This window comes from Vipera berus, assembly GCF_964194415.1.
Source record: "Vipera berus genome assembly, chromosome: 4".
NCBI lineage: Eukaryota > Metazoa > Chordata > Lepidosauria > Squamata > Viperidae > Vipera > Vipera berus.
In genome coordinates this window covers 56,863,914-56,877,023 of record NC_138206.1, presented here as the reverse complement: position 1 = coordinate 56,877,023, position 13,110 = coordinate 56,863,914, and the positions used below count along the sequence as shown (strand labels likewise).

The following is a 13,110-nucleotide window of genomic DNA, read 5'->3' as shown; positions in this document are numbered from 1 at the left end:
ATGCATTGAGTGAATAGGAATTTTCTTGGGACTCATATAAAATATATAAAAATGGCATACAGAACATTTGAGAAGCACATGTGTTAGTTTCTTAATTTCAAAGTCTGAGCAACTATGTGAACACTTTTGGTAAGGACTACCATTTCATCTCCTCAGTACCATTGAGAGGAAATACGTGCCAATATGAAACCCTTCTTGTGGACAAGGCTAATAAGTGTACACATATTTGGGAATTGTAAAAAGAGTGTGTGAACTCATTGTAGCCAAGATAACCAAAGCGTTGGTTCTTTTTGTGAGTCAAGATCTAAAATTTTCTGCTTGGGCTCTCTCAAGATTTAGTACAAGTCTGGTATAAATATAAATTGGGGGGAGGGGGGAATGAACTTACAATGAGCCAGGTCATCCATTATTTGTTTCTTCCAAGAAGACTGGTGTCTGTGCATCAGAACTCCCAAATTTGTGAAACCGGTACTTAAATGGGCAGAGTCATAATGAAACCTCACCTGACAGACAGCCAGATTTTAGTTAGAGAAGTACATGAACAACAGAATGTGGAACATGTAGTACAGGTTTCTAAAATTTAGATTATACAGCTTCTAATGGACCAATGTCCTTGTAAGCACAACATTACACGCTATACAGCAAAACACTTAGCACTTTGGCTTTAAAAAGTTTAATTGCTGCAGGCAAGTAACTGTTATCCTTACAGATTGCAGTTATGAAAGCTGTTATTCTACATTTGCCTTGGATTTGATAGGCTAATTGGGTTTTTTCCTACTTCCCATTTCTTTTGAGTTGACATTTTCTCTTTAGTATTTTAAAGACCGTTGAAAAATTTTACTGCTAGCTCAGGCAGATGGCACTACTTCAAAAGTCTCTGCTCCTGCTTATAAGTCTGTTTAATGTGAATGCTTTTTATTATTTTGGTGATATCATATTTATCAGATTGTCATTTATGAAATCTATATAAAATGCATTGATTAGTCCTAGAATTGCTATAAGATTTATTGCTGGTTTTATTGTTATTTGTAATTTTATATTTTGCAGTACTTTGGTTATTACATTCACAGATAAAAATCAATATATCAGTCAGATGATGAATAGAATATAGAAAATAGGAAAATAGGAAAAAGAAGCAGGACAAATTCTTCTCACTCCTTTCGTCTTTCATATAGTTTTGTTTGCTTACCAGCATCCTCTATGTGACAGAAACATGTTTCCATTAGGCCACCCTCATGTGCAATTCATGCACTTTCTTTTAAACTAACTTTTCTATTAAATTATCTTCATTCTCACAAGTGAAGAATTCTGGGCATAGCAGTCTTAAATAATTGGGGGGAGGGTGGGGACCAGGCCAGAGGCAGCAGCTTCATGGCCTTTCCAACATCTTTAATGTTTGCAGAGCTGCTTAAGAGATGGACTGTTCCATATAAGAAATCTGAATTTAAGCCATCTTTTAGGCAATAGTTTTTAGAAAGACTTCAGAAAGTTTATATGAATAAAATATCAGCGAATGCCTTTGGATGCTACCACAAGCTATTTACAGAAAGGGTGGGATACAAATTATGTTTAAGGAATTCATCTTTATATGCATGTTGGCTTTCCCCCAATTTTTCCTTCACATTCCAATTTCTTTCCTTCCTTTCCCAAAACTATTTTATTACGCATATCATCATATGTAATTATGTGTATTAATTCATATAATTAACAGCTTTCCCAGCTTTGTATTCAGAGGTAACATAAATTTTGAAATGTTCTGTTTTACTTACAATAGCTTTACTGGGCCTATGCTGTCTATGATGAACACAGATTTAATGTTCATTGCTCAATTTTACAATAACTATTTACTTAGTTCCATTTCTTTAGGAAAAGCAGTTGAATTAGATAGCTGCTAATACAACAATCTTTTAAAAATGGAACTGTCAACAATGGGTACCCTTGATACTTGTTAATAAAATGTTCAGTTATATTGGATAAGAGAATACTAAAACTCTTGTATTTTAAAAATTGCATATTTTTATGTTGTTTAGGATCTAGATTTCTCATCACATCCACGGGAGCCTTGTATATTATAGATGTACAGAATGAAGATGGATTGTATAATTACCGATGTATCACTCGGCACAGATACACTGGAGAAACACGTCAGAGCAACAGTGCTAGACTTTTTGTATCAGGTATGCAATGGACATTTTCTGGAAAAAAACACTTTTATATATTAAGAGTACATACTGTGTGCACTGCTTTAATTTGTAGATGGATATGCTTGGTATATCTTGTGATACATATTATTTGTGTATGTAATTTGTATTACATTATTTGTAAAACATGCCAGATACTAGGGGCAGAATAACAAACCACGGCTCTTCAGATTTCATCAGTCTCTATTTCTTATCAGTCTCAGTCAGCAGAGTTAACAATCAGGGCTGCTGTACTCAAAATAGTATGCATTGTGAAAGGATACAGGTTTGGCTAGATCAGGGGTGTCAAACTGCCAGCCTGCAGGCCAGATGCGTTGTGCCGAAACCACGCCCACCCCATTGCCAGCAATGGGGAAAAAAAGTCACGATACGTCACGACACGTCACGTGACTTTGCGAGTTTGACACCCTTGGGCTAGATTATCCTTCTCAAATCTGATACCCCCACAACACCTTGAAATGCACTTGGAACCCTAGTGGGAGCCAGGGCAATTCCGAATGGTATTTAATTTTTAATTTAATTTAATTTATTAATATTTCTATACCGCCCTTCTCCCGAAGGACTCAGGGCGGTGTACAGGGCAAGAATAAAACACAGAGTTACAAAAATTAAAAGGTAATTAAATACATGCCCATAAATGTATCCCATGGGTGGATCTTGATGTATCCATTCTAGACCAATTAAAGGTTCTGAATGCTTTTCAAGAACAGTCCTTTGAAAAGCACAATGCAGTAATCCAAATGGAAAGGAACTAAGGCCCAAGTGATTATAAGCAAAGCCTGCCAACCTAAGAATAGGCACAACTGGCACACAAAATGAATTTATACAAAAACCTCCATACTGTAAGGTAGCTCTGTAAGCCCTTGCACATCCAAAGGCATATAGTATCACCAGGATATTAATGACTCTATGGCAGAAATTCATCACTGATATTTCCCCAGTATTTTCATTTGATTGTTAAGAGAGCAAAACACGAGGAAAACCTATGATTATCACTTCTGTGATAATATTTTTCTAGCTATTACCTTCTACACATGAGCAGAGACAATCCAATACTCTGATCCAGCATAGCTATTTTAAAAAATAATACAACAGATACAATGAACTCTAGAAAATCAATGATAACGTATTTAATGGATATCTGTAGTACGGGATGAAAATTAGTAGAAACGTTTTTACAAGCACTCATTTTATCAAGCTTATTCATATTTTAATTCTTTGCGGTGGGTAGATGGGGAATGATTGAATAGAAATGTTGTGGTCCTGCTTCTTCTTCTCCAATACACTGGCACTAACTAAATATTGATTAAAATCAATATTTGCTATTCTGAGGGCTTCCAAATGAGCTGGCCAACATGGAATTTGAGAGTTACAGTGCCAATACACCTGGATGGCAGCAGATTTTTTTAAAAAAATGGATTTCCTATATGTTCACATAGATCAATCAGTTAATTCTATTGGACATCTAAGATGTAACTACTCTGTTTTCCAGACCCAGCAAACTCGGCTCCATCTATTCTGGATGGGTTTGAACATCGTAAAGCCATGGCAGGACAGCAAGTGGAGCTGCCTTGCAAAGCATCTGGACACCCAGCACCAAAATATCGCTGGCTGAAGGACAACGTTCCCTGGGAACCTGATAGCCGATTCCGGCCAATGGTGACAGGCCTTCTGATAGAAAATACGCGTCCATCAGACTCAGGCAATTATGTGTGTGAAGTCTGGAACAGTTATGGTACAGCTGAAGTGATAGGCCGTTTGCATGTAAAACGTAAGTGTCTTCAGATTATTAGAATGCAACCATAATTCTCTTTAATGGAGTCAAACCTGAAAGCATATGCTGCATTTATGTAGGCTCCCTGAGTGACCAAGAACTTTCTATAGCTTCCTTGTTCTGAGTTGTGTGGAGAACCTATATAGCAGACACTCAGGGCACACATTTGCCTTCTAGTATTAAAGACATTTTCTACGTAGCCCTCTTATAATATTTTTCATAAAGTATTTCAAATAGTTTATAAAAACCTTTTAATTAGTTGCCTTCACTGTGCAAAACTTCTGTGCTCATGTAACACCACCTACACTTTGTCTATTACAAACAAACATTTGCCTATATAAAGAAAACAACTACTTTCATTATCTCCATTTCCAAACAGGAATATGGGGTTTGTGATTGATAATATGTTTGTTTCAGACAGAGATTCGTAAATCTTGCTAGCTCACTAAGAAGGCACAAAGGTTTGAGTGTTAAAATTACCGGTATCCTTGCATGATCTGCACATGAGTAAGATTATTAATATTTGCTTCTTTTAAAACATGTGATTTGTCCCAACTATAGTATCTAAAACCAGCCCCTAGATATCTGATAAAAAAACTAACCCAAGAAGAACTGCCATGCATGCTCAAAATAAAACCATGATTATACTCCACACAAAAGTATATTTCTGCATATGACTAATAATATAAGCAAAAAGGAGAAGATTCTACAAACTAAAAATAGAGCAGCCATTTTCTGGGCTGTATCTTACTGCTCCAAGGGCGGTAGGAGTTAGTTTTAAATATTTATTTGGTGCAGTGTGATTCTGTCTGGTTATCTTTATTACGGTAGGTTTTAGATTAAATTCCATGACTATTAGACAGAATGGAGCAACCATTTCTGGTGTCATAAGAGGGGGAGAGGTGGCAACTCAAAGTCATTTCTTCTGAATCTGTGGCTGTAAATGTATAGACTTATGTATGCCATCCAGCTTGTTTTCCTTGTTATTCTCAATAATGTTGCTCTAAAATTCACCTGTTGCCGATTTAGCTCACTCATATGGTTAAGTCTTGTCATGCTGCCATTTTCCTACAGAAGCCTAATTTGACCTACCCTTACATCTTTCTGATGTAGAACATTGCTATTTTTTTAAAAAAAAAAGATTCTTTCTTTTATAGCCTGTGTTGGTATTCAGTGAGTTAAACATTACTCTTTTGGTTTGCTCATCAGTGACCAAAATAAAATGACTGAATTTGATGCCTTCTTCCAGAGCCTCTAAAAGCCACCATCAGTCCTCGGAAAGTTAAGAGCAGCGTTGGTAGTCGAGTGTCCTTGTCCTGTAGTGTGTCTGGAACAGACGACCATGAACTCTTCTGGTATCGAAATGGAGAAATCATCAATACTGGCAATAATGTGAGAATCATTGGGGTCAATCATGAGACTCTTATTATGGACGGCATGTCCAAAAGTGATGGCGGAGCTTACCAGTGTTTTGTACGCAAAGACAAGATGTCTGCACAGGACTATGTTCAAGTGGTGCTAGAAGGTCAGTCATTATTTTATGTATGTAAATGGTTAAAGTTAATCCAGGTCTGTCCTTTTCACTGTTTTCAAAAGACATCTTGAAATAATGTGCATATATTTTAATAAAATATAAAATAGTTTTAAAGTATAAATTTCAAAAATATTTATTCAAAACATGCAATTGTAGCACTCAGAAGAAAGGCCTTTTAAGAGGTATCTGAAACATGTCAAAGCTGATATGAGTTGAAATAGTGTCTGGACCATAGCAGTGCACAGGTTATTTATTTATTTATTTATTATATTTTTATACCGCCCTTCTCCCGAAGGACTCAGGGTGGTGTACAGGGCAATAAATACAAACAGGATACAAAAGTTAAAAGCGATTAAATAAATGCCCAAGGTTAAAACAATAATTAAGACGTATTTAAAACCCCAACCCTAACCCATCAGACCAGGTCAGACTGCTCAAATAGATACGTTTTTAGATCGCGCCGGAAGGAGCGAAGGTCGGGGGCCATCCGGAGCTCAACCGGCAAGCGGTTCCATAGGTCTGGTGCGCCCACAGAGAACGCTCTCCCCCTGGGGGCCACCAATCGACATTCTTTCATCGGAGGCACCCTGAGGAGGCCCTCTCCTTATAAAAGAAACTTCTTTTTCTACATCAAGTTGTTGATGTTTTTTTTGTTTACTTTTTATAAACTTTTAAAAACTGTTCTATAAAGGAATTATTGAGCCTGTCATCTGTACTTCGATAACTATCTGGTTTGATACAGCAACTACACAGGATAGGTATAGACTCCACCAGATAGTTAGAGCTACAGAAAAAAACAATTGCAACCAGCCTGCCTTCCATTGAGGACCTGAATATTGTGCAAGTCAAAACGAGGGCTGAGGAAATATCTACAGACCTCTCACATTCTGGACATTTCAACTCTTGTCTATGTGACCCATGTTGTGTGGCTGTAGTATTATTATCCTTCTCATCTTCTCAACTACCCCCTCTTATTGGTATCATATTATGATTATTACTCTGTTGCTTTGCATGTACATTGAGACAAATTCCTTGTGTGTCTAATCACATGTGGCCAAATAAAGCTATTCTATTCTATTCTATTCTATTCTATTCTATTCTATTCTATTCTATTCTATTCTATTCTATTCTATTCTATTCTATTCTATTCTATTCTATTCTATTCTATTCTATTCTATTCTATTCTATTCTATTCTATTCTATTCTATCCTATTCTATCCCATCCCATCCCATCCCATGTTACAGGGAAACAGAAAGTACTGTTTTCCTATTTCTTTTCTTTGTTTTGCTTATGGGGTTTCTTATATTATCTGCAGCTCTTTTGCCTTGTCTTGCATCATGAGGAATTCTGTTTATATTGCCAGAGAGGTTGCAAGCTACTGGATCAAACCAGTGAAAGATAAGACACTTGTATGTGCCCACCTTGTAACTAAGGTTAAATTATAGAAGCCTTCATTCCATCCAATTCTATAAAAATATATTTGGGTTTATTTTTGTTTGTTTTTTGCTTTTTCCTCTCATTTGAAAAAGTGAAGTGAACTGATTACATTTTGACTGATCATGTCTTGGGAACAAACAGTATTTCAACTAGTTAAGGTAATACCAAGGATGAAGTCTGGATAAAGGCTTTTGATCATCATTTTAAAAATGATGATCCAATTATATTGTTTTGTGTTCTGTTTTAAATAGTCAGATAAATTTTCAAGGTAGAATGGATGGATAGTTGAGAAAATGTCCAAATGAAAAAAAATAAGTTTGCTGATTTATTTATTTCACATTAGTTTTATACCCAAGATCTTTGATGGGAAATGACAGAATAGACCAAAACAATCTCGTGCACGTTCTCAGTAGCTTGGTGCCAGCTCCCTAATATAAGAAATCACAATTCAGGAATTGTATAATGATAGAAGGAATTACTCTCTCTGCTGATTATAGCCATATTCTATATGTGAATGGCAATGTAGTATGGAATAGATTGACAGAGTGCTGTAAAAGATTAGTGCCAATATGATAAGCCAACAATGAGGTCAGTACCAACCAAATTTCTCTTCTCTAGATATTGTGGTTGCCAACTTCTACTATTCCCTATTCAATTATATCTTGAAAAGAAAACCATCATCTTCCTAGCATTATTCCTGCAGGTACCGCTTTTCAAAACAGCTGTTGTCTTTATGTTCATCTCCAGGTGACTTCTTAGGTGCTGTTCATAATTATTTAGTAGTAAGACCGACTACTATTTGTACAGAATTTGACAAATCAGGATAACAATAACAGGACAATTCATTAGTATCTGTCCTTCAGAAACAAATGCTTGAATGCTATTTGTAATGCTTTTGAACAACCACCTTTTGACCCTATTAATAAATGTGTCCACTGCATAAGAAGAAAAAAAGTCTACACATGCTCTGTACATTTCATCCCAGGCATTATTTGAAACCATCGCAATCGCCGAAAATTGCTGACACTGTGTTCCCCCCCTAATAATCATGTGAAGAAAATCACAAATTTGTTTAGTGCTCATGAGGCTATGGTGCAAACGTGGCATGGAAACTAGTTTCAGAATAGTCACAGAAAAGAGAGGAGATTACCTGTGTGGACCTGGTTACCTTGGCAACCATCTCCCATGACTAAGAAAGCCTTAAAGAGCATATTGATAATCTTTAATGATGCTGAGAGAGTGCAGGTTATCAGAGTACAACAGCAGGGGAGATTTCTAAGACATAGGTCTCCCTGGGAAAATAATGTCTGCTTTCATCTGCAAAAAGCCTGTCACTTGTATATATATATTTTTTTAAAGTGGAGAGCAAAGGAGCAGACTGAGCACATTCTCTGATTTATTAGCTGTGTGTCAATTTCCCTTCAGGATAAAAAGCCTGTAGCGGTTTTGTCTTCTGGGAAATGACAGTGCTAATGCACAGGGAAAGGATGGGAAGGGTTTGAGAAGAGGTGGAAGTCTCAGGCATGCAGCCCTTTTGGTCAAACATTTCCTCACTTATTCAGATAAGATTAAAAACTGGGAGTGCTACAGAAAAAGAATTAATGGGGTTTGCCATCGAGAACTGAATGCCCCAGCTGACCTCTTTATAGGTTTCGTGCAGAAAATGTTAGAATTCTGGAATCCCTGGTGAATCATGCTGCAATATAGAAGGGACACTGTCACTGGCTTTCCCACCCTTCCCTGGATGTTCATTAAATGGCACTTACAGTTGAAAAACATTTCAGTGTGGCAAGATCTCTATGCCTGCTCTTAAACCAAGACTAAAAAAAATAAAATATGGAAGTATAAGCACTTCCAATGATCCAGTCATTATTGCAGATATGAGCTTGCAAGGAGTTTCATGCAAGGAGTCTGTATAAAGCACACCTTGAACTTGTTATATATGTTGTGACGGCTCTTCTGTATTATATTTTTGATAGAATTAAACTGCAATTCTCATTGGAGCAGAATGGTACAGTATTTTGAGAGCATTAGCTATTAGCGGTAGTAATAATAATAACGGTAGACAGCAGTGGTAATGCTAGTGATCCCCACAGAAATTTTAATGTATGAGTCTGTCCTAATTCATTGTAATTATGGCGACAGTGAAAACCAAGCTTGGCCCATGTGGAATTATTAATAAGGTCCTTTTTTGCAGATTGTGAGCAATATTTGGCATGAGATTTATGCATTCTCGGCCCTGAGTTATTTTTAAATCTCCCTAAATGTTCCGCTACCTAAAAGAGATAACATGAAATTATTCATTTATTAATTCCCTGTTAACTTGATAATTCAAAAGTTTCTGAGATACTTTTTAAAAACATTTGAAAATATTTTTTCCCACAATACGCCAAAGAATCAGAATAGAGCAGGTCTTTTAGTCCAGCCCCTTGCTGAAGCAAGAGAACCCTGTAGCATTTCAGACAAGTGGTTCTCCAGTCTCTTCTTAAAAACCTCGAGTGATGAAGTACCCACAATTTCTGAGGGAAAGCTGTTCCACTGGTTAATTGTCCTCACTGTTAGACAATTTTTCCTTAATTCCGGGTTCCTTCTCTCCTTGATTAGTTTCCATCCATTGTTTCTTGTCTTGCCTTCTGGTGATTTGGAAAATAAATTGACCCTCTCCTCCTTATGGCATTCTCACAAATACTGGAATACTGCTATCATGTCCATTCTAGTTTTCCTTTTCTCTAGACTGGCCATTCCCAAATCCTGCAACCGTTCTTCATATGTTTTAGTCTCCAACCTTTAATCATCTTAGTTGCTCTTCTTTGCACTTTTTCCAAAGTCTCAACATCTTTTTAGTAATCTGATGACCAAAACTGGATACAGTATTCCAGATGTGGCCTTACTATGGTTTTATAAAGCAGTACTAATGCTTCATGTGATTTTGATTCTGTGCCTCTGTTTATACAACCAAGGATTGTATTAGCTTTTTTGGCTGCTGCTGCACACTGCTGGCTCATGTTTAAATGATTGACCACTTGGACTCCAAGGTCCCCCTCACAGTTACTGTTTTTGAGCCAGGTTTCACCTAATCTGTACTTCTACCTTTGGTTTTTTTTTCCTGCCCAGGTGTAAAACCTTGCTTTTGTCCACATTAAATATCATTTTGTTAGATAGGGCCCATTGTTCAAGTCTTTCAAGATCTTTTTGGATTCTGAGCTTGTCTTCTGGAGTGTTGGCTATTCCTGCCAGCTTAGTGTCATCTATTCCCTCATCTAAGTCATTTATGAAGATATTGAAGAGTACTGGGCCTAGGACAGAACCTTGTGGTACCCCACGGCTTACTTCCCTCCATGTAGATGGAGTACCATTAAGGACTACTCACTGAGTACAGTTTGTCAGCCAGTTACCAATCCATGTGGTGGTGATGTTGTCTACCCCACATTTTTCTAGCTTACCAAGAAGTAGGTTGTGATCTACTTTATCAAATGCCTTGCTGAAGTCTAAATATACTATGTCCACAGAATTTTGCTGGTCTAATTTAGTCACTTTGTCAAAGAATGAAATAAGATTGGTTTGTCATGATCTGTTTTTAACCAACCCATGTTGACTACTAGTTACAACTTTATTTGTTTCTAGATGTTCACAGATCTGTACACAAACTGTAGCCTCCTTTCCAAAACACTGATGGACCTGGTGGTATAAATAGCAGTGCAAACAGAATTTAAACAAACTCTTGCAAATAGAATTTGTTCATATCTCATAATAATCTTTTACCTCTAAAATATATGTGGCTATAGCTATCATGAAAAAGGAATCATGAGCTGGTCAACATGAGTTTTACTCTTTTGTTTGGAAGTCTCAGGAGGGGAAAATATCGAAGGTTTCTTTAAAATAACTAAACCAGTCCTAATTCCTAAATGCTGATGTGTCATCTGTCTTTACTTCAGATTGGTTAGAGGTGTGTGTTTGGTTGACAGGTGTACATACTAGATTCAATAAGAGAACACTGCAACTTTATATATTTACGGACACATGCCTGTTCAGATTAATGTCAGGGGTTAGAGCTCACAGCTTTCTTATAAGCCAGTCACACATTTGGTGCTAGTGGGAACTGAACAAGTTACGTTTGGGTGGAATTTTCATTTCATTTTACTGATTCGTTGATTTTCAAAATTTCTCCATCAAGTACTGAAAATAGAAAATATGGGAAAGGCCATTATAGCCATTAAATCCAGCCAGGGGCTCAGTGCATAAATACAAATTATGCTATTTGAAAACAGCAAACACATGAAATGAAGAAGGGTTGCTATCAAAGTGCTACCATGATTAGTAAGTCCTTTACATCCTTTTTTGTCCCCATCTGAAAACAGGATTTTCTGATATTTTCTGCACTTCACCCTTCTCCAGGATTCCTCAAAGATAATATATAAAAGTTTATCATATTCATCAATATGTTCCTCAGTATTCCTGATGCAGTTCTTCTGTCCCTAAAGAATTAAACTCATTCAGAGTAAAGAATATTTTCTGGACATACTTCTACCAATCTGAAGTTTCTGGTCTTGCCCCTTCTTCCTGTTCTTCCCAGCTATTCTGTTAAACACTTATTTCTTGTAGGAGAACAGTCTGCTAAATACAAGTGCATACACACACATTTAATGTTAGGACTTAAAGCACTTGTCACTCACAGTCCCCTGATGAGGAGTTTAAAGAAATAGTTGAGATAAACAAACTGCCACAGTTATATATTTATGTATATGATTTATAGACATGTGATAACTTCTGTAAGATCTTGTGCATGGGTTGAGACAGGATATACTGAGTTCTACTTTTGTTAAATTTTGCTAAGTTAACTTTGGTACATTAAAAAAAGTCACCTTCCTAGTTTATTTCACTGGGTTAACCTCTACTCTAGCCCAGAATAAATTTATAATTAGCCTAATTGACTGAAAGCAATAATATTAATATAAAATGGCAAGGGGAAAAAACACAAGTGATTTTTTTCCAAGCAATAAATATGGGTCAGAATGAAAACTAATTGTGCTACTTTTTGAAACCAACATTTATTTGGCTTCTTCTGCTTTTTTTTAAAGGAGCTAAAGAGATTAACCCTTTTGTGGTAAACGGTCTCATGTATCTTCTGTTTTTAACTTAGATACCTTTCCTTCTACAGATGGAACTCCTAAAATAATTTCAGCCTTCAGTGAGAAAGTGGTAAGCCCTGGAGAAGGTGTATCTTTGATGTGCAATGTAAAGGGAACTCCCCTTCCTACAATCACCTGGACTTTGGATGAAAATCCCATAATTAAAGATGGGAACCACCGTATTAGTCAGATCATCACCTCTGAGGGGAATGTGGTCAGCTACCTAAACATCTCCAGTACTCAGGTCCGAGATGGCGGAGTATATCGTTGTACTGCCAACAACTCAGCTGGAGTCGTCCTCTACCAGGCTCGAATAAACGTAAGAGGTGCTTGTCAAATCAGCTTCTCCAAAAAAATAAAATAAAAAAATAAAAAATAAACCTCATTACAGTAAAATGAAACATAAATGCATACAGTATATGAACTTTTCTATGGAATGCTAAGATTTTTTGGTCCAATGCTATCTCTATTTTCCCCCATGTAGGAATAATGGTTTAAGACTATAATGCTAAGGACAGCTTCTTCAGAGTAAGCATCATTGATAGGGCTTGCTTCTGAGTAAATGTGTGTCAGATTACACTGACAGCCCATTATACAAAATAAGCACAACAAATGCTACGAATGTATGTTACACGTACTAATCAATTCAGCTATTTTTAACTTACTGTAGAACTTGTTTTGCTTGCATGACTTTTTTTCTTTTAAGAACTTAACATTCATTGTAAGTATCCAGGTTTAGAATATTGCAGCTTATATCTGTAATTCAGTCCTCATCCTGACAGATGTATCAGAGCACACCTCTTCACTTAGAATACCCACACTCATTGAGCTGCTGACTGAGGGTGAAATAAATTTTCAGCCGAAACCTCTGGAATATAAAAGGTTAGAAACAGTAACTATTCACCCCAATTTTAGAAATATCAGGCTACTGTTCCCTTCTGTCTTGTCTTATCTGGCATTAACTGAAATTTCACTAGCTTTTAATTTGTAATTCAACATAGATTTTTATCATAATGGTTTAGTGATCCAAATGT

At 36.6% G+C, this 13,110-nt stretch overlaps 1 protein-coding gene across 1 annotated transcript in view; it reads left to right on the top strand.

The window, feature by feature from the left end:
* The window catches only part of DSCAM (DS cell adhesion molecule), a gene marked incomplete at both ends in the record, with an annotated part of 361,720 nt that overhangs the window by 188,559 nt on the left and 160,051 nt on the right, over positions 1 to 13,110 (top strand). Inside the window, 4 exons of the mRNA XM_081327319.1 lie at positions 2,031 to 2,177; positions 3,694 to 3,972; positions 5,225 to 5,500; positions 12,106 to 12,402. Coding sequence (XP_081183445.1) covers positions 2,031 to 2,177; positions 3,694 to 3,972; positions 5,225 to 5,500; positions 12,106 to 12,402 — 999 coding nt within the window. The remainder of the gene's footprint in view (positions 1 to 2,030; positions 2,178 to 3,693; positions 3,973 to 5,224; positions 5,501 to 12,105; positions 12,403 to 13,110) is intronic.